At 42.9% G+C, this 21261-nt stretch overlaps 1 protein-coding gene across 6 annotated transcripts in view; it reads left to right on the forward strand.

Annotated features, from left to right (window-relative positions):
• Positions 1 to 21261, forward strand: part of NEIL3 (nei like DNA glycosylase 3) — an 82632-nt gene that overhangs the window by 27052 nt on the left and 34319 nt on the right. For 4 of the 6 annotated variants that reach the window (XM_073577797.1, XM_073577802.1, XM_073577823.1 and 1 more), the window contains exons 3-8: positions 1267 to 1401; positions 3031 to 3244; positions 14249 to 14323; positions 14443 to 14651; positions 15707 to 15795; positions 18191 to 18569. In XM_073577797.1, coding sequence (XP_073433898.1) covers positions 1267 to 1401; positions 3031 to 3244; positions 14249 to 14323; positions 14443 to 14651; positions 15707 to 15795; positions 18191 to 18569 — 1101 coding nt within the window. The remainder of the gene's footprint in view (positions 1 to 1266; positions 1402 to 3030; positions 3245 to 14248; positions 14324 to 14442; positions 14652 to 15706; positions 15796 to 18190; positions 18570 to 21261) is intronic. The other 2 variants (XM_073577812.1, XM_073577840.1) reach the window with 1 other exon arrangement.

The raw sequence follows: 21261 nt of genomic DNA on the forward strand, positions 1-21261 counted from the left end.
TTCTTCAGGCCGTTGTCCCCCCCCCCCCCCCCCCAGTGCAGTATAGGTTGTCATGCCTCCTATGCTGTCGTGGAAGGTTGCTAGAGAAAATAGAATTAGACTTACCGGTAATTCGGTTTCTAGAAACCTTCCACGACACCATTATTTCCCTCCCTGCATTCTTGGACAAATTCTGAGAATCTTAAAGGTAACTGGTGCTATGGTAATCAGTTGTAAGTCACTGGTGAGAGGGAGGAGGGAGGGACCTTTTAACCTCTCGTGCTTCCTGTCCCCCATTAGGGCGTGGAGACGACCTCCTCCTATGCTGTCGTGGAAGGTTTCTAGAAACCGAATTACCGGTAAGTCTAATTCTATTTTCTTAGGCCGGACAACCCATTTAAGTGTGTCCCAATACTTTTGTCCATGCAGTACATGTTTAAATGTCTCTCACTGACCTAGCCAGCAATGTGGGATGTCCTAATGAGTGCCCTTTACAGCTAGATTAAAGGAATTCTCATGTACCTGTGTGTTCACTGGACGCTTCTCATTTTTGCATTTGCTGTGCTTTTCCTTTTTCTGAGCAGATATATGCTGTCAGAACAGTGCAAGTTGTAATGGCAGAACATCCAGCTTATTTTTCTATGTGAGTGATGACCTGTTGAGTTGTTTGGTAAGTGCATAAGTTTCCAGCGGAGGCAGCTAGTGACAAATACGTTATCCATCCCCTCATTCACCTCCGCTCCATGTAGTATATTGTTTCTTGCGGCAGCGCAGCCTTCACTTCCATCTTTATTTTGTAAAACAAACAAGTGTTCGAGAGGCTCCATGTAGCCGAGCGTCTTCACAGTGACCTTGGATAAATATTTAAAGATCGAGAAAACAAGATAATTTAATTGTAAATAATTCAATGTTTTCAGCAAACACAAACATCAATACCCTGTTGTCTTCCGTACAAGTATACAAGGCTGTGCGCAATGCCTTTTTAATGTGGTTTTTTTTTTTTTTTTGTGTAAAGTGCCTTTTAACTTCACCTCTGCCGGTCACAGGACTTGCTGAACTTCTAGAATCAGAACTGCAATGACCCATGAATTCAACTTACATGGAAGTAATAGACTTTGTCGCTTTCTAGAAGAGACCTATATAAAATGTTTGGTAACTTAGCCTGTAATACCTCATGCCAGGAAAATGACCCGCTAATGAGCTGGCCAGTTTTATCTACTGCTCGCTCGCTTTTCCGAAGTCGCTTGCAGCTATAATCACACTTAACGTCCCGTTGTTCCATTGTAGAGTCCATTTTGGAATGAATGGATCAATGCGCATTAATCCAGCAGAGAAGACGGATAGAAGTGGAGCTCCAGCCGCTCTGGAAGTGCAGCTCACCAAGGACTTGATTTGCTTCTTTGACTCCAGAGTAGATGTCAGGTAAATCTGAGGCTCTGTCGACTATTGTAAATTGCTCTGTAGTAAGAGGATATAGAAAAAAATGTTGCTAATCCTCTAATACTTTTTTTAATATGTTGGATCAGGTAAGTTTGATGTCGCTTCCACTCTTGTATATGGTGTAATCAATGCATCCGATTGCTGGATATCGATTTAGCAGAGCTGCTTTTTTTTTATTGACAGACAACAGTTGTTATGTTAACATCGCCGGTGGTAAATGTGTCAGCGCCGCCGCAGTAGTAAACCTGTATAAGCAGAAATTACTTGAAGGGAACTTGTCAGTGGGATTTAACCCTATAAGCCATTTACTCTGCTGCATGTTACTTTCTAAACTGATCGCAGTTGTTTTTAAGAAAAGTTCCCTGCACTTTGTCAGACACAACTATTTACTATTGTGATGCCCGATATGCTAATGACTGACTAGTCCAAGAGTCGAGCACCCATCACTCTTCTATTTTGCCCATTCTGCTGAAATTATGGTCAGACCGGATCGGATCGCTGGTCTGATCGCTGGTGCTTCGCTAAATGTAAAAGGGCCTTTAGCCTAGCCATGGCGAAAACTTGGCTGTCCTTGGGCAACCAAAAAAGACTGATCTGACCTTCGCACCTGTAAAAGGACAACCTTGATAAAACCTGATAACACTATAATTTATTCATTGTACTAAACAGGCTAACTATGCTTTAATCTATCGTGGATCCAGCAGTCGGGTTATTTTTTTTTTTTTTTCCATCAGTGTGTAAAATAACACATCTACTCTGTATTATACTCCTTATCTATTATACTGGGTAGCTATGGTTGTGTTGGATTCAAAACACTTCTAGCGAGACTCCCGTCTGTGGCACTTTCCTATATATACACTAGTGATGAGCGTGTATACTCGCTGCTCAGGTTTCCCCGAGCATGCTCGGGTGATCTCCGAGTATTTTAGCGGGCTCGGAGATTTAGTTTCTGTCAATGCAGCTGCATGATTTGTGGCTGCTGGACAGGCTGAATACATGTGAGGAATGCCTGTTTGTTAGGGAATTCCCACGTGTATTCAGGCTGTCCAGCAGCCGCAAGTCATGCAGCTGAGGCGACAGAAACTAAATCTCCGAGCACGCCATAATACTCGGAGGACACCTGAGCATATGCTCGGGGAAACCCGAGCAACACGTATACTCGCTCATCACTAATATACACTTATCACCATTTACCAACCCACTCGTATTATATTCAGTCAGTGGCCTTCATAAGATCCTCTCCTGCCTCCATGATTTCTCTTGTGCTGCCCCCCATAGTGTGGCACTTACTGCTTGGATCAGTAGGCTTGCTCCTGACATTCCCAATTTATGAATGCCTCAAAAGATGAGGAGGAGATCTGTGTTACATAACCACCCACTTACCTTCGTCTGCCCTTTATACTCATGTAGGCTCACATAGAGGTAGCACATCTTTATTTCATATTCCTTATCCTAACTAAATTATGGGGAATTTCATTGTACATATGGTCATTCCACCATTTCATTTCGATTGTAAGCTTTTATAGAGAGCCACAAGGCACACATCTTCTCCAAAATCACAAAAATGAATGGATTTATATACATTTTTCCCCATTTATTCATTTATTTAAGGAATGCATCAGACTGTAAAGAAAAAGTCCGATCTTTTGAGGTGTTGGATGTCTGCTCCTTCAAGTTCAGTTTCTCTAGAGCAAAGAATGAGATTAAGATGCAGGGCAGCCGTATGCTCTGTGATGTGCTCCTCGATCAGGCCGTGCTGCCCGGAGTTGGTAACATTATTAAAAATGAAGCACTTTTTGACAGTGGCCTCCATCCAGCCTTTCAGGTAAATTGTGTTCATCTCAGCTTCTGGCCTGTGTTCACAATTATTAGACACGAGTATTTTGACCATATCCTCATTTTTATGCAAATTTTCCAACTCAAAGCTGTATAAATGTGAATTTTTATTGGGTAAATCAGATTAGTTGATGTGCATTTGTGTAATGAGGGATGGTGTTGCGAAAGGATATCAACACTTTTTTTTTTTTTTTTATTAAGGTGTGCAGAATTATTAGTCAGCTTATTTTCCTATGGCAAATGGGACAAAAGAGATTTAACGGACTCTCAAAAGTAAAAAATTATGTCTTTACAGGGAGATGCAGCACTTTTGTAATTGCTAAGATATTGGGGCGTAATCATAGTCATTAAACGTTTTGTTGCAAATTGTCAACAGCATCACAAAAAAACGTGTTGAGAAACGAAGTGCACATAAACTGCCAAAGATTTGAGAAGAATCATATGTGAAGCGAGCAGGAAACCATTATCCTTCAGTGCTGTACAAGTTGTTCATGGCTCAGAGATCTGGCCAAGGTAATGAAGGCTGAAACCCGACCGCCACTGAACAAGACACAGAAGTTTAAATTTCAAGACTGGGCAAATAAATATCTCAACAGATTTTTTGAAAGTTTTTGTGGACTGATGAGATGACACTCTTAATGGACCAGTTGATGAGCCTGTAGCTGGATCAGTAACTGGCATAGACCTCCACATCGACTCAGAAGGTCAAAGTGCCAACAAGGTGGAGGTGTGGTACTTCTATGGGCTGGTATTACTAAAAATGAGCTAACTGGTTAAAAGATGGACTCCATCAAATCCCAAACCTACTGACCATTCTTAGAAAACACTTTCTTCAAGCCGTGGTGCAGGAAAAAGTCTGCATCTTTCAGGGAAACCATGACTTTAATGCAGGACAATGCTCCATCACATGCACTGTAGTACCTTAAAAATAAATAATGACATGGCCCCTTTCTCATATGTCCTGAACCACACCGAGAGCTTGGTCCACAAGCTTGTTAAAACTAGAGATTTACTGTGACGAAAAACAGTCACCTCTCTGACTAGTGTCTGGGGGTTGTGGTTGGTGCTGCCCAAAGAGTTGATTGTCAACACATTAAGAAACTGTCAGACACCATGGATAGACAGCTTATAGCTGTTATTGAAAAGAAGGGTGCCTATATTGGACACACATACCATATTTTTCAAACCATAAGACACTTTTTTTTTTTGTCCAAATTTGGGAGGAAAGTGTGGGTGCGTCTTATGGTTGGAATGTAGCATGTGGGGAGGGGGCAGCGGCGGAGTAGGCTCGCAGGAGGCAGGAAAATGTAGAAATGAAGGGATTGTCCAGCTCCACAATGTAGTGAAAATACACTATTCTTTTGTTCACTTCAATTCATATGGTACAGACGAGGTAAAATGCCCGCATAGTACAAAGGTTGCTTGCGTTATCAACGCGTTTCTGGTGACTGCGCACCCTTAGTCATGATAATGCCGGCGCACACTCTCCTGACCCCCCGGAAGTAATGGTTGAACTTCCGGGGCGGGATGGCTGAGAGCGCGTCGGGCATGCGCGTGGTGATCCCAGGGAGGAGGAGCAACTTCCGGGGGGACGGCAGGAAAAAAAAAAAAGAGGAGCAGATTATTTAAACAGCGGCGCAGCTGAGCGGCGATGCAGCAATGTCGTCCCCAACGGAAGCACACGCTCCAGCGGGGGATTCTGCAGGAGGTAGCTCCACCAGGGACCGCAACACCGGCCGCAGGAATGAAGCAGGAGAATCAAGGCCTAGGATGTCTCAGCCATCTGATCCGGTAATATAAGGCTTCACTGGGTGAGTGTGCAAAGTATATACTCTGCCTACTAAGCTGACCTCTCCTACCCCCCCCCCCCCCCCGCCTTGGTGTCCCCTTCTAGACCAAGAAAAAGGATAATTCCAAGCATAAAGAATGTGCGCTATGCTCTGAACCTCTCCCTGACTCCTACCCTAAGAAGCTCTGTAAACAGTGCACCAAAGAGACAAAGCAAGGGACCGCATTGTCGACAAAGGACATTAGAGCTATAATCAGGGAGGAGATACAGGCTATTAACCGCGCCAAAACTCCCTCAGAGACTGGCAGCAAAAAGCAGTTAACCCTCAGCTCAGAGTCAGAGGAAGAAGGGGGGTTAATCTCTGACTCCTCACTAACATCCTCGTCATCATCAGACATGGAGGGACAGTCATGTTTCCCCCTGGATAGTGTGGACAACCTAGTCAAGTCGGTGAGAAGCACTATGGGGTGTGAGGAACCAAGGGGTGCCCAAACCGTACAAGACATAATGTTTGCGGGATTGGCGGAAAAGAAAAGGAGAGCGTTCCCGGTAATACCGGCAATTAAGGCCCTAATAAAGAGGGAATGGGAAAAAAATGACCAAAGAAGTTTTCTCCCATCAGCCTCAAAAAGAAAGTATCCATTTAGCGATGAGGAGCTATTAAAATGGACCAAAGTGCCAAAAGTGGATGCCGTTATATCCTCTACTTCGAGACAATCGGCTATTCCAGTAGAGGACGCAGGCTTGTTGGCAGACCCGTTAGACCGCAAGGCGGAATCATCATTGAAGAGGTCTTGGGAGTCTACCACGGGTATTTTTAAGCCAGCGGTAGCCAGCACATGCATCACTAGATCTATGCTCGTGTGGTTGGACCAGCTGGATCAACAAATCGAGCAAAAGGTGTCCAGAGAAAAATTAAGGGCCGCTCTCCCATTGATAAGAGGGGCAGCTGCCTTTGTGGCTGATGCGTCGGCAGACACTCTACGACTGGCAGCAAGATCAGCAGCTCTAGTGAACAACGCCAGAAGGGCGTTGTGGATGAAGAGCTGGAAGGGGGACGCGCAATCAAAGGCTAAGATCTGTGCAACCCCGTGTGAGGGTGAGTTTCTCTTCGGGAAAGCCCTAGACGAGATACTCGCCAAAGCAAAGGAGAGGAAGAAGGCATTCCCTGACTCTTCTATCCCTTTCTATAGGAGAACCTTTAAGAGGCGACCGTTTGGAAGAAGGAGGCAAACGGAAAGATCAAATAGATGGGCCACAAAAGAAGAGAAACAAAAGGGTACCATGTTCAGGGGTCCAACGTTCCGAAGGGAAAATAGAAATTAAAAAATCAGACCCACCGGTAGGGGGTAGATTACGGTTCTTTTATCCAAAATGGGAACAAATATCCTCAAACCCATGGATCTTGAGTATTATTAAAGAAGGAATGAAAATAGAATTCCTTCAAAATCCTTATGATTTCTTTGTCCTAACCCGCCTTAACTCTATGGCCCAACAAAAGGCCCTCGAAGAAGAGATTCGGAGCCTACTATGCAAAGGGGTTTTAGTAGAGGTCCCAGAGGGACAGGAAGGTAGAGGCTTCTACTCTCCCTTATTTTTAATTTCCAAACCAGATGGTACGTTTAGAACAATTATTAATTTAAGGAAGCTTAATACGTTTATTAAAAATTATAAGTTTAAGATGGAATCAATCAGATCCACCATAAAGCTTCTCTTTCCAAATTGTGTGATGGCGGGGATTGACTTAAAAGATGCTTACTATCATCTTCCTATCCATAATAGATACCAAAAATATCTAAGGGTCGCAGTGGTATTCGATGGCAAGGTCCGTCATTTTCAATACACAGCCATGCCTTTCGGCCTCTCAACAGCACCAAGAATCTTCACCAAGGTGATGGCAGAGGTGATGGCCTATGTTCGTCAAAAAGATACTTTAATCGTACCTTACTTAGACGACTTCCTAATAATCGGGAACTCAGATACCCAATGTACCGAAAGAGTGGCTGATGCAATCTCGTCTTTGCAGGACCTAGGCTGGATCATCAATATACAGAAGTCCAGGCTCGTTCCGCAATCCCTCCAGATGTTTTTGGGGTTCCAATTGAACTCCATAACCCAGAAATGTCTACTTCCGCAGGTAAAGCTTGCACTAACAAAAGAGAAAGTAGAGGCAGCCATAGATAGACCACGCATGTCTCTGAGAGGGGCAATGTCACTATTGGGGTCGCTAGATTCCTGTGCCCCTGCAGTCCGGTGTGCCCATTATCATGTCCGCACACTCCAGCATCAGATCCTCCAGGAGGAGAGGCGACATGGTGGTCACCTCGAGAGCAAGATAACTCTAACGCAGGAGGTCTTGACTTCTCTGGAATGGTGGTTAGATGATGACCATCTATCCTCGGGAGTCCCATGGGTCATAGTACCATCTAGTATCCTAACCACCGACGCTAGCCCCCAAGGCTGGGGAGCCCATATGGGGAATAGCTTTTGTCAAGGAAGATGGAACAGAGAGGAAAGAGAATACTCGTCTAATTTAAAAGAACTGACAGCAGTATACTATGCTCTACATTATTTCCTTCCACAGCTCCAACAGAAACATGTCAGGATCCTGTCGGACAACACCACCACAGTGGCCTACATAAACAGACAAGGAGGTACTCGATCAGAGACTCTGATGTCTTCTGCGGCAAGAATCTTAGACTTAGCCGAAAGCAATTTGTTGTCCCTCTCAGCTCTTCATATCAGAGGAGAGGACAATCAAGAAGCAGATTTCTTAAGCCGACACACACTTCGGCAAGGGGAGTGGTGCCTCAATCACCAAATCTTCCAGAACATAGTGGCTCTATGGGGGCATCCTCAAGTGGACCTCTTCGCCACAAGGGAAAACAGACAAAGACCTTTGCTTCCCTGTCTCCAGCAGATCACCCAGACATACTGGATGCCCTCCAGGCCCCATGGAGATTCAAGCTGGCATACGCCTTCCCTCCATTGATTCTCCTGCCACAAGTGATTCAGAAAATCAGAGAGGAAAAGGCGAGAGTAATCCTGATAGCACCTTTCTGGCCCAAGAGACCGTGGTTCTCGTGGCTACGAATTATGTCAGTGACAGATCCTTGGGTTCTCCCCTCAAACCCCAACCTACTCTCCCAAGGCCCTTTCTTCCACCCTCAAGTGGACAACTTACACTTGACGGCATGGAACTTGAAAGGCACCTATTAAGATCAAGAGGGTTTTCGCAATCATTAATTACTACACTCCTGCAGAGCAGGAAGCAGTCCACAACCCAAATTTATAAAAGAATATGGAAGAAATTCCTACAGTTTCATACAGCATCTCATACAGCAGAAGTCCCGATAGTCCCTATCTTAGAGTTCCTACAAAAGGGAAAGGAATTGGGCTTGTCAGTAAACACACTGAAAGTACAGGTGTCTGCATTGGGGGCGCTGTATGGCCATAATATAGCAGGGAATAAGTGGATATCACGATTCATTACGGCATGTGAAAGAATAACTCCGGTTCACATACCCACAATCCCTACATGGGACTTAAACTTGGTGTTAGACGCCCTTACAGAAGAACCTTTTGAACCGATAGATACGATATCCCTTAAATATTTATCATTTAAGACGGCCCTCTTGGTAGCACTGACATCTGCTAGGAGAGTGGGTGATATCCAGGCCCTGTCCATAGATCCACCCTTTTTGCAGGTATATCGGGATAGATTAATATTAAAGCCAGACCCCTCATACCTGCCTAAGGTATGTATCAACAAGGTACCATAGGTCTCAGGAGATACTCCTCCCAACCTTCTTTGAAGATCCCTCCACTCCGGAAGAGCAGAAATTCCACACTTTGGACGTCAGAAGAACTGTCCTAAAGTATATTGAAAGGTCCGAGAGCTGGAGGCAGTGTAGGGCTCTCTTCATTTCTTTTCAGGGCCATAAAAAAGGGTATGGAGTCACAAAGAGCACCATTTCCCGATGGATCAGGGATGCCATTCGTTTAACCTACTCTGCAAAAAATGAAGAACCTCCGGGAAACATCAGAGCACATTCCACCAGAGCAATGGCGGCTTCCTGGGCGGAGAGGGGAGACGTTCCAATTGAAACCATATGTAAGGCGGCAATTTGGTCATCCCCTTCTACCTTCTATAGACACTATAGACTTGACCTTTCGTCTACCTCTGACCTAAGCTTTGGCAGGACTGTCCTTGGCACGGTGGTCCCACCCAGGTGATGGTCTCTGGAATCTCTCCAGTGGGTGCTGTCGTGGCGAAGGGTAAAAAGCCGGATTACTTACCGGTAATGCTCTTTTAATGAGTCCACGACAGCACCCGCTCACTTCCCTCCCTGCTACAAATATCAATATTAAAAGTATATCTGCTAAAGTTGGATAAGTAAAGTTAGTACAAGACATTGCCTAATCCTTGGCGGTCCTCCTGGTACTCTGAAATGCAAAACTGAGGAGGAAAGGCGGACCGCCCCCTTTTATCTTTCCTGTAGGGTTTCCTGTTCCAAATGGGGCGGATACGATACCTCCAGTGGGTGCTGTCGTGGACTCATTAAAAGAGCATTACCGGTAACTAATCCGGCTTTTTTCACTACATCGTGGAGCTGGACAGTCCATTCATTTCTGCAGTTCAAGCTCCCTGACACGGCGGCTCCGATGTTCAAGATGCCTTCTCTGGTGAGCTGGAATTTTTGATTTACGGCAGGAAAATGTCCCCGCTGCAGGAACATTGTTCTGGGGAAACCACTGGTCCTGATACTTAAAGTGAAGTGAATATTCATTAGCTGCTTCCCTGCCCACCTGTCAGCGCTGAACAGTGGGCGGGGACCAACATATGAATATTCCTTCACTTAAAAAGCGAACCCATGTGGTTTCCCTAGTGCCGGATTTCTGCAGCTGCTGGGGAGATCTGTGTCAGAAGGAGAAGGAGGCGGCAGGAGCAGAGTGCCACAGGGGATCCGCGCATACCTGACAGCACAGCCTGGGGGCTGTGCTGATGCGATACTGAATGCTCCTGTGGAGGACCTGTGCTGAGGTCATGAAGAGGGCGGGCTGGAGCATCACATGACCGCACAAAGCCCTGCCTCTTCATGATGTCATCACACCGCACCAGAAACAGTGCAGCTTCCTCTTACATGATCTGTGGTGGGGTCATAACAGAGAGGGCACTGTGCAGTTATGTGAATGTCCATTACCTCACCACAGTGTGGCTGGCTGGCTGGCTGCAGGACCTGCACTGATGTGAGCACAGCCTGTACAAGAAAGAATTAAAAGGTTAGTAATTACAGCACATAAAAAAGCACTCTGCCACTCCTGTGGTGAACTATAACTCCCAGCATGCCATAGGATCTGCAAGACATGCTGAGAGTTATAGTTCTCCCATGGGATCTTAAAGCAGCAATCCAGTGTTATTTTTCAGTGCTGAAGTAGTGCTTTAAATATAAGCCCTGTGCCCCCATTCTTATACTCACCCTCCAGCGTCTTCATATAGTACTTTACAGACACCACACTGCACCAATCTTCTACCTGTAGCTTCCAACATAACATATTATATATAATAACACCAGATATAATAGTATGTTATTTATGTTATTAAATATTTTACCACATTTTTTGCTTCAAATATATTTTTCCCTGTTTTCCACCTCTAAAACCTGTGTGCGTCTTATAGCCCGAAAAATATGGTGTATATATATATATATATATTTTTTTTTAATGTACACTGACGAGCAAAAAGGTAACAATGTTTTGACTTTTAACTAGCATATGATTAGATTGTGCTTAGCTATTAGATATGATTGCACGTTTGTTAATGATTTGCTCTTGGTGGGTAAAAAATGTTTTACTTCCTGTATACCTCAAAATATAGTCTGTTCTCACGTTCTCTAATAACTTAGTGCATTATTCGATTGATTACCAAGCAAAAAGAATCAAGGAGCAGCCATAAAGATTTCCCATAAAAGAGAGACAGCAACATCCAGCTCATCAATAGTGGTCTCTTGTCCAAGAAAATTGGCAGTGTGATGAATCAAGTTAGTGCCATGACAATGAGAAAAATAGGAAATTAAAGTCATCCATCCATTCAAAAGCTAAGAGGTGGACGTCCAGGCAAAATATTGTAGTCAACAAGTCTGCCCATCACAAAGTTAATTAGTTCTGATGTGACAAACACCACAGTGAAAGTGGCTCATATGCTTTGTAATAACGAGATCACAGATGTCCCTGCTAACACCATGCAACGCATTTGAAGGAACTGTCAAGTTTGGTGGAGGAAGCATGATGATATGAGGTTGTTTCACAGCCAAAGGTGTTGGATAGTTGACCAGAATGGTGGTCTCAATGCTCAGCTATATATGAGAGGATACAAGTTACTTCGTGCACTTGAGTACAATGGGTATGAAAAGTAGAACATGGTGTTTCAGCAGGACAATGACCCGTAGCATATGTCAGTACTGGCAAAGAAATGGTTCAACAACAATGAAGCCTAGGTGTCGGATTGGCCCCCACAGTCCCCAGAACTCAATCCAATCTAACACTTGTAGGTAGAGTTGAAGAAAAAGCTGTATTCATACCCAAGTGAGTCGACCAGTATTCACCAACTATGAGAACACGTAGAAGATACCTAGCATCAGATTTCAGTCAAGACATGTTTGAATCTGATTAAGAGCATGCCAAGAAGGATTCAAGCAGTGTTGAAAGCCAAAGGTAGATTTATAAAATGCTGACAAAATTATTAAATTTTGATTTTTAGGAGCAAAACAGTAACAATGCAAGAATCTGCATAACTAATCCTATGCTAAATAGTTGCAAGTAAAATTTATGTATAAGATGGCCAAGATGATTGTCTATAAAATAATGGTAGTCTCACTTTTGAAAGAAAAGCAAAGCCTGCTAGGGGTACAAAAATCCAGTCAATCTATGTACGAGTAAGCAGGATCAGGTATCATAGATAAAATGTCCCGTATCTTTTGGACTATAATATGCACCAGACCATAAGATGCTCCTAGGTTTTAGAGGAGGAAATTAGAAAAAAAATTGAAGCAAAAAATGTGGTCAATTCTGTACTTAATATCCCCTATCCTGGTGTGCATGGCCCCCTCATCCCTATCCTGGTTTGCACGGCCCCCTCATCCCTATCCTGGTTTGCACGCCCCCCTCATCCCTTTCCTGGCTTGCACGGTCCCCTCATCCTCATCCTGGCATGTATGGCCCCATCTCTGTTCTGGTATGATTGGCCCCCATTCCCATCCTGGCATCCATGGCCCCCATCAGAAAAACAAGAAAAATAACTTTATACTTGCCTTCCCTTCGCACTGTCGCAGCGTCTTGTTCCAATGCCAGCAGCTGCATTATGCTTGTAAGCAGCGCATGGCAGAGACATCTTGCACTTCTTACAAGCTGAGGACAGCTGCCGGAATACTCGCTGCTCTCCAAGCCGGGACTATGTGCATGGGGAGCAGTGAATACCGGCTTCCTGCCGGGCTTTTACATGTGCCGCTACTAAAGGGAATGAATATTCACTGTATTCCACGCCTATGGGAGTGGAGATCAGTGAATATTCATTGCCTTAAGTAGCGGGCACACACAAATGCCTGGTAGCTGCAGGAAGCCGGCGGCTGCGGCTAACAGTGTTTCCACTAATAAAGAGAAATAAATATTCACTGCCCTCCACGCCAATGGGCATGGAATGCAGTGAATATTAATTTCTCTTTAGCAGCAGGAGTTAGCCACAGCCGCCGGCTCCTGCTTCCTGTGACCTGCTGCTTCGCCAACTTTCCACCACTGCCAGAGCAGGTACATCCGGACTATAAGACGCACCCCCACTTTCGTCCACATTTTTGGAGGAAAAAGTGCATCCAAAGAATATGGTAACTTTTAATATTCAAGAATAAAATATGGATAGCCAATAGCTCGCTATGAAATAGACATTATAATGATAAAGTGAACCAATGCTCAATTAAAAAATGGTTGGATCTTATTAGAAGTTTTTGATTAGCAAAAGCATCATGCAAGAGGGAGAATAGGGAAATAGGTAAAACTACATTACCTGTCATGCCCAATGTAATATCTCCTGTTTTGAAAAGGACAGTGCTCGTGTGACCTATCCCTCTAAAAATATCCTTGTACAAACACTCCCTACACTGCTCAAAAAAATAAAGGGAACACTAAAATACTACATCCTGAATATCACTAAATTAAATATTCCAGTTTCAATTCTTTAATTATTACGTAGTATAATGTGTTGGTAACAATAAAACTTAAAAATCTATGTAAACCAAAATTATATCCTATGGAGGTCTGGATTTGTAATGATACTCAAAATCAAAGTGGAAAATCAAACTGCAGGCTGATCCAACTTCAGTGGGAATGCCTCAAGAAAAGGAAATGATACTCAGTAGTGTGTGTGGCCTCCACGTGCCTGTATGATCTCCCTACAGCAGCTGGGCGTGATCCTGATGAGGCAGTGGATGTTCTCCTGAGGGATAACCTCATCCATTTGCACAACAGTAGGATACATTTATTCACAATCAGTGTTGCTTCATAATTGAACAGGTTGAATACACAGAAGAATCATTGTGTTGTTTAAGTGTTCCCTTTATTTTTTTTGAGCAGTGTATTTTATCTATATTATCTGATCCTGTTTATTCCTAGTCCCACTTTTGAAGCACTAGTGGATGGTGAGATATGGATGCTGAAAGACAAAAGTTCAAAACCTTGTTTCCCCTTTGCTCGCCCAGTGTATTTTGACAGTTTTGACTTGTTTGAGTATAACTCTCACTTTAACAGATACAAATAAACAACTGAGATGGGAAAATTTACATTTTTCATTTAGTTGCATAATAATTCTGCACACATAGCAATTCTCTTAACGACAAAACCTCATTTTTACTCTCTTAAATATTCAGGTTTATTTACCTTTTTGAATTGACCGACAGCTCTGTAGGTGCTCAATAATAAAATTAATCATCAAAATTACAAATTGGCTAATAATTCTGCACACAGTGTTTTTAAACTGTTTATTCTCCAAATGAAAAAGGTTGTTCCATTGTAATAGCTGTGGATGGGTTAAATAAAGGTTAATCTTATAATTGTGGTCTAGTATGTTGGAACAATTTTTTTTCTCATTCTTAGGTTAATAGTGTTGGGAAAAGTAGAACAAAAAAATCTTTCCTTTTGTGTCTTCCTAAATCATAGGCTGGTCTACTAACTGACAAGCAAGTGAGCCATCTGGTGAAAATGACACGGGATTTCTCAATACTCTTTTATAAGGTAGTTATTGGGGTATATTCAGTGGCGGCCATTTAAGCTGTGGCTATATGTGTTTATTTTTTTGTAGAGCTACTTTCAGCTGCAATCCACATGTCTTCTTCTATTCCCCTGGATTGCAGGTCTCCGTTCATTCAGAAAAAAATATATCATATCTTTTGCAGTGTAGAAAGAATGGCTCTGCAGTCTACCAACATTACAGGGTGTACAAAAAACCTGTCTGTAGCAAGTGTGGGACGAAAATTACAGTGTGTCGTCTGGGAGAAAACAACAGAATGACATACTTTTGCTCAAACTGCCAAAAAGATAAACCTGAACAGAATGATTTAAGGTACAGAACAGACCTTCTTGACTGTTATAACCATAAAGATTGAATTAGAAGGAAATTTTATTGGTCGAAATGGTTTGTAATACATATGATGGTTATCTGATCGCTAGGACCCCACTGATCCAGAGATCCATACTTGCAAAACCTCAGATAAAAACAAAATGAGCAAATACCCTGCAGTAAATAAATAGTAACAGTGCATGAAAATAACATGGGGTACTTGGCTAACATAATTTTGATTAAATTAAAAACGTAAAAGCCATCCCGCAGTGTCAAGGTGACCCTGTTCGGGACTGTCCTAACCGCCTAGTATTAAAACCTTACCATATGTCAAATGAAATAAATATGAATAAGTCCCGAGCAGGGCCAAGACCATGAGCAATGGGCACCCAGCCATGGGAAGCTATATAAACTAGACAAAGAAAAGGGAGTCCATACAAAAACCTATAGAGATGGACTGGAAAATAAGTTGGTACGCATGCGCCTGCACGGTGCATGCATACCATGTTCACACTGACCACTAAACAGACACAACCTAACATAAAAACAAAATGAGCAAATACCCTGTTGTAAATAAATAGCAAAAGTGCTTATTTAGGCTGCACACTCTGGCTGGCAGGACCTGTGGACTCAGGTCATGTGACCCTGATGATGACATCACAAGTCCTCCTGCACTTCTATATTGGTGCCTACTTATGATTGGACAGTGTCATAAAGGTGGCAGAAGTACACACCCCCAGTGAAAACTATGTAATAAGTCCCCCTTGGACTTAACTACAGTTAAATTTACTAGGTGCCAAATATTTGATTGCTAATATCTTTGCAGTAGTAAAAAAAAAGTTTTATTCTGCCCCTAGGCCATTGTTAAACTGTGTGTCCAGTTCAGCTTGAAAAAATTGTTGAAAGGTCCTCAGACTCTCTAGTGAGAGAGTTCTGAATGTTCAGATAAATGGATGTATTCATAATTTGGAAACTGAACGCATACTTAAGTACTTATGTTATGTGTTTTTTCTTAATTTAATTTTCTTCTATTTTTGTCCATTTTTCCTGCCTAAAAGGGAAGAAGACTGGGCATGTGAAGTTTGCACTCTCATTAATAAACCATTAGACAACAATTGTGATGCCTGCCTCACTCCTAGGACGGAAGGTTTGTTCTCATTGTGAACAAAATGCTTTTTTTTCTGCTTTGCACCTTCTGAACATCAATTAAATCAGACTTTTAGGAAATTAAATAAAAAATCCCCCTCTAGCACCTTCAGTTACTGGGAAAATACGTTCCTCATTACTCCCGTTGCTCCGTTAAATACCTCTTCAAGAGGAAAAATGATAAATTGCCGGCATCCATGGGGCTGCCCTACTATAGTATATGGGCATTGCAAGATTGCAAGAATCAGTAGTGGATGAACGTTTTTGTAAAGGTTGTAAACTTAAGACTTGATGTTCCCCCTCCTTTTGGGTTGAAGGGACCTTTTCTCCTGATAAATGGTTGTCTTGGAGGTGGGAGCTTTTTCCCATAAGACATTTTATGGTATATTCTACAAATATACACTAAATGTTTGTTGCATTACCCTTTTAACGATTACAATGATTATACAATTACGGTATATAAATGTGAAATCGCTTTAATCGTACTGAACCAAAGAATAAAGTACTGTTATCACTTTTACCACATGGTGAACGGCATCTTTTAGAGTGGGAGAACAACCAAACATAAACTATATAAATCTGGTTTCGCTGTGATCGCACTATCCCAAAGAAAAAAAGTTGTCTAATCACTTATACTGCACGAGGAACTGCGTAAAAAAATGAAACCAATTCACCATCTGCTGTTGATTTTTTCATTCTGCCTCCCAAAGATCGCCGTGAGTCTCGGCTCACATTTATCCTGCACTGAGCATTTACACTGGGGTTTCCGTGTAAATCTCTGAAATACGTGATTCAGATGGAAGCCCCCCGACAGAAGATATCCTTTAATGAGGCAGATGGAGGCACTGTCAAAACTGTCTGTCCTATGATCCAGCAACCATTGGGGTTTCCATATAAATCTACAAATGATGTGACTCAGATGAAACCCTGAAGGATCCATTCACTATAATGAGGCAGCAGATTTACTCTGGACTCATTCTGCCCTCTGTTTAGCAGTGTTCTTTTCAGAAGTCCACAAAACTGTGGTCGACTGCGCTTTTATTAACAGTTAAGAAGGCGAATACTGTTGGATCATAGGACAAACAGTTTCGACAGTGCCTCCATCTGCCTCATTATAGTAAATCTTCTGTCGGGGGGGGGGGGGGGTGGGGGGGGGCTTCCATCTGAATCTCCAAAGTAAGTGCTCCGCTTAGAGCGCTGGATAGATGTGACCTAAAATGGTATTGTAAAATGTTCCCAATAAAAGCATTAAACCACAAAACAATCAAGTCCCTACTCAGGTCCATTACCGGTAAATGGAAATATAGGTGTACAAAGTGTCTGGAAAAGCGCTATGGATCTTCAGTTCCCAAAATAAATCCAGTTAATTCTGTACTGCCACATCCAAGTGCCCCTCTTTTGAGTCAAATGTTTGGCATTTCTATAGTGATAAGAGCCTAATTTTCAGGTGCGTATCTCCAGAAGCTCGAACTGGGAATAATGTACTGGGCAGATTTGTAATTTTCACTTAGCAACATCCATTGCTCCTCCTTTCTTAAAAATGCCCATGGAGTCAAAATTATCACTATACCTGTAGATAAATTCCCAGAGGAGTGTTATTTCCAAAATGGGGTCACTTGAGAGGGAATCCTGCTCTTCTGGCACTTTGGGGCTCTGTATATGTAGTTTGCAAACCATTCTACAATGACTTGCTCTCCAAGAGTCAAATGGCTATCCTTCTCTCTCGAGTCTCGCAGTATGGCAATGCAGTACTGTACAGCCACAAATGGGGTATGGGGTAAGAAATGATGCTGATGACGTAGTAAATGTTATATATTAATTATTTTGTACAGCATGACTAACTGGTTTAATGATATAAAAGTTGAAAGTTGGAAAATCGACAAATTTTCTATATTTTCACCAAAGTACCTATATTTTCACAAATAAAGGCAAAAAAGTCTACCTAAATTCACAACTAACACAATGTACAATCTGACTTGGAAAAAAGCAGTCTCAGCATCAGTGGGGATCCTTTGAAGTTTTCCAGAGTTATTACCTCATTAAGCGACACTGGTCAGAATTGAAAAATTTGGCCTGATCAGGAAGGTGAAAACAGGTTTGGGGGTGAAGGGGTTAACACAGGGAAGATATAGGTCTTTCATGGATGTCTATCATTGGTGCATTCTATGAGGAAGTAAAAAGGTTTTCTTTTACATTACTGATTAACCCTTATATCATTCAGGAATAAGTATGAAGAAAACAGTGTTTATTTTTTGTTATTTTCGCAACATAAAACCATTACTGAAAAACCAAGAGCTGTGATGGGCAAGAATGAAGGCATGAGGACAGGTGATGTTGGGTGCTCGTGTATAATATTGTTCTATAATTCTTCATTTTTTTTTTTTTTTCTTTTCAAGCTCCCAAAATCCCAGGCAATGAAGATGACTCCTCTGACTCTGGCTTGATTAAATATCCGTGTAATAATTTTCGAACACCGCTGTCTGAAGTGAAGATTAATAGAAAGACAGCTTTTGGATTCACAACATTGGTGTTGAGTGATTTCAGTCCAAAAAGTAATACAATTACAGAACCGCTGAGTTCACCTATGTCTCAAGCAGGCATCTCTTCTAGTACCCATCACAACAACAAGGTGTCCAGTAAGAGAAGAAGCAGTGAGAATGAAGAGTGGACAGTGAACGCTGTTAATTGCACCAGTTCATTCACTCAACAAAAGAAGAAACAGAAGACTGAACACGCCTCAACTAGTAACAGGAGCAATCCAATCTTGTCTCTAAGGTAATGCTCTCCACTCTAGTATGACAATCTATTGTTTCTTGTTGTCAGTCACTCCAGGCTAGGAGGAGACATAAGTGTTTTTAAATGGAGATAAAGACAGGAAGTGAAAACAAAAAAGCCCGCTTTCATGATATTCTCTTAACATCCTCCTCAGTGTCTCCTTCTGCTGCTATTGAAATCTCACACTGCTCAGTACAAGCTGCAGCTGTAAGTCAGGCTGGGTGAACAGAGATCGGGTTCAGCTCACGAAAAGCATGAAAAGAGGTTTGTTCTCGTAAAATTACTAACATAATAATGGAAACCTGATGGACCCCTTCACAGTAAATGGGTCCATGAAGCGTCACTGCTGTCCAGCTATGTTCTATCCTGTAACTGCAGAAATCTAGAAATACTAGTGCAGATGTGTTCTCTCCAAAATGCTCCCTTACATTTCAGGGATTATACAGCCATTCTAACATGGATTTCCAAAGTAAAAAATCTGTCCTTTCCAACATTAGACATACTAGTACATCCAATCTCAGTACCCATAAATAGTGCGGGCTCAGGAGCTGAGCCCACCTTGTACCGGTCAGTTGCTGACTGTTACACAGCCACTCTGTAACAGCAGCAATTGGCGATAAGTTAGGATATCTTCTATTAACCCCAATAAAGCCTGTAAAATCTCTTATTGCAGTATTTAAAAAGAATCTGTCACATGAAAACGCTGTTAATCTGCAGGTTAATAGTGTTGTGAACCTGCCTGATGCACACACTTAGAGCCCATCTGCCAGGAGGAAAAATTAGATTTTTTACTTACCGCAAAATCTTTCTCGTAGTCTTTTTTGGGGGAACACAGAACCGTGGATTGTCTGCTGCCACGTGGAGGCTGACACTATTATTACTATTAAATAAATTTGGCTCCTTCCCAGCAGACTATACCTAGCCTGCCAGAGTGAGGCTTCCTTAGTTTTGTGAAAAAGCAATGGGAGGAGAAAATAAGCCAAGAAGAAACATAACTGTATTCCCATCTGGACAATCAAGGGAGGGAACTGTGTCCCTCAATGACAAATAGATTTTACAGCAGGTAAAAAACATATTTTTCTCGTTCATCTAATTGGGGAACACAGAACAATGAGACATCCTAAAGCTGTAGGTTTGGACAGTATTAAATCTCATACCTTTACCATCTGGTCTTTCACCATAACTTAAGCAAAGTCTGGGCTAATGTCGCCTGTAGTCTTTTCCCAGCAAGACTTGCATCTGCTGAAGCAAAAGTGTGCACCCTGTAAAACTTTGAAAAAGTATGCACCGATGCTCAAGTAGCTGCTTTACAGAGCTGCAATACTGATACCTGATGACAAACCACCCAGGAAACCTCCCACCGTTCACATAGAATGCGCCCTAATCCTAAATGGGCCTTAGCCGTATAAGCTTGGATAATAGCAGACTACGGGTAATCGTTGCCCAACAAAACAATATTTTCATGGAGGTAAAAATGCGAAACTACCTTCGGGAGAAAAGATAGAACCTGCCTCAACACTTCCTTTTCCTGATGAAGAATAAGATAAGAGGTGTGAAAAGACAGAGCCACAAGCTCCAAGACCCTCCCAATAAAAGTAATGGCTATAAGGAACGCTAACTTTTAGGAAGGAAAAGTGCAGAGACCTCTCTGACTCAAAAAGTGGAGACTGAAGAGCCTGCAAATTCAGATTCAAGGGGACACGATAGGGTGGCTTAACATGTGCCACCCCCTGGAGAAAAGTTTTAACCTGGGGTATAGATGCTAAATCCATCTGAAACTGAATAGCCAGGGAGGACACCTGACCATAGAGGGAATGAAGCGCCAGCCCTGCTTCCAATCTGGACTGTAACAAAGGGAGTAGCATTGGCAAGGAAAAAAATAGGCGGAATACTGTATTTTTCGGATTATAAGCCGCACTTGTTTACCCAAAATTCTGGGGGGAAATGGGGGTGTCTTTTAATCTGAATTGTAGCTGCGAAGTGGAGCTTCATGGCTGTGGTGGAGTGAGGTCCCAGGGTCGCTGCTGCCGGAAGCTTCTGGCTGCTGTAGGAGTCGGGCGATGGCCACGTGCCCCCCGGCTGGTACGACGCAGGGGCTCCACCGACATTTTGTGACAGGCCAGAGTCCTGCACTTTCCATACTCTTCTATGCAGTGAACTCCAGAGAAATAGCTGCCGGAGTCATCGCATGCACAAATTGAGATCTCAGCTCCCAATATCTCGGCCTCCGAAGATCTCAACTGCGCTGCCTCCAGCGGCCATTTTCCCAGAGTCCACAGCATTAGAAAGTATGGAAGGTGCTTGGCTCTGGGCTGTCACAAAAAGTCGGCAGAGCCCCTGCACCACTGAACACCTCGTCGTACCAGCCTGGGCTCCGCAGCCATTGCCCGACTCCTGCAGCCGCTGAACACCTCATCCTTCCAGCCTGCAGCCCGCAGCATCTCCTGCCTCCACCTTCGGCAACCCAGCCACTTGGGACCCCGCCCCACCAACGCTGCCCCCTGGTAAGTTACAGCAAAAGCTGATTATAACACGCATCATTTTATTTAAAATAAAACAAACTTTTTTTTTTTCTATTTTTCTCTCCAAAATTTGGGGTACGTTTTATAAACGGGTGCGTCTTATCTGCAAAATACGGTGGGATGAAAAGAACGACCTTGAGTTACCATGGGTGGCATGAACCACCACCTCC

The sequence above is a fragment of the Dendrobates tinctorius genome, unplaced genomic scaffold (assembly GCF_039654945.1).
Source record: "Dendrobates tinctorius isolate UK_male_01 unplaced genomic scaffold, ASM3965494v1 ptg000008l, whole genome shotgun sequence".
In the NCBI taxonomy this organism is placed as follows: domain Eukaryota; kingdom Metazoa; phylum Chordata; class Amphibia; order Anura; family Dendrobatidae; genus Dendrobates; species Dendrobates tinctorius.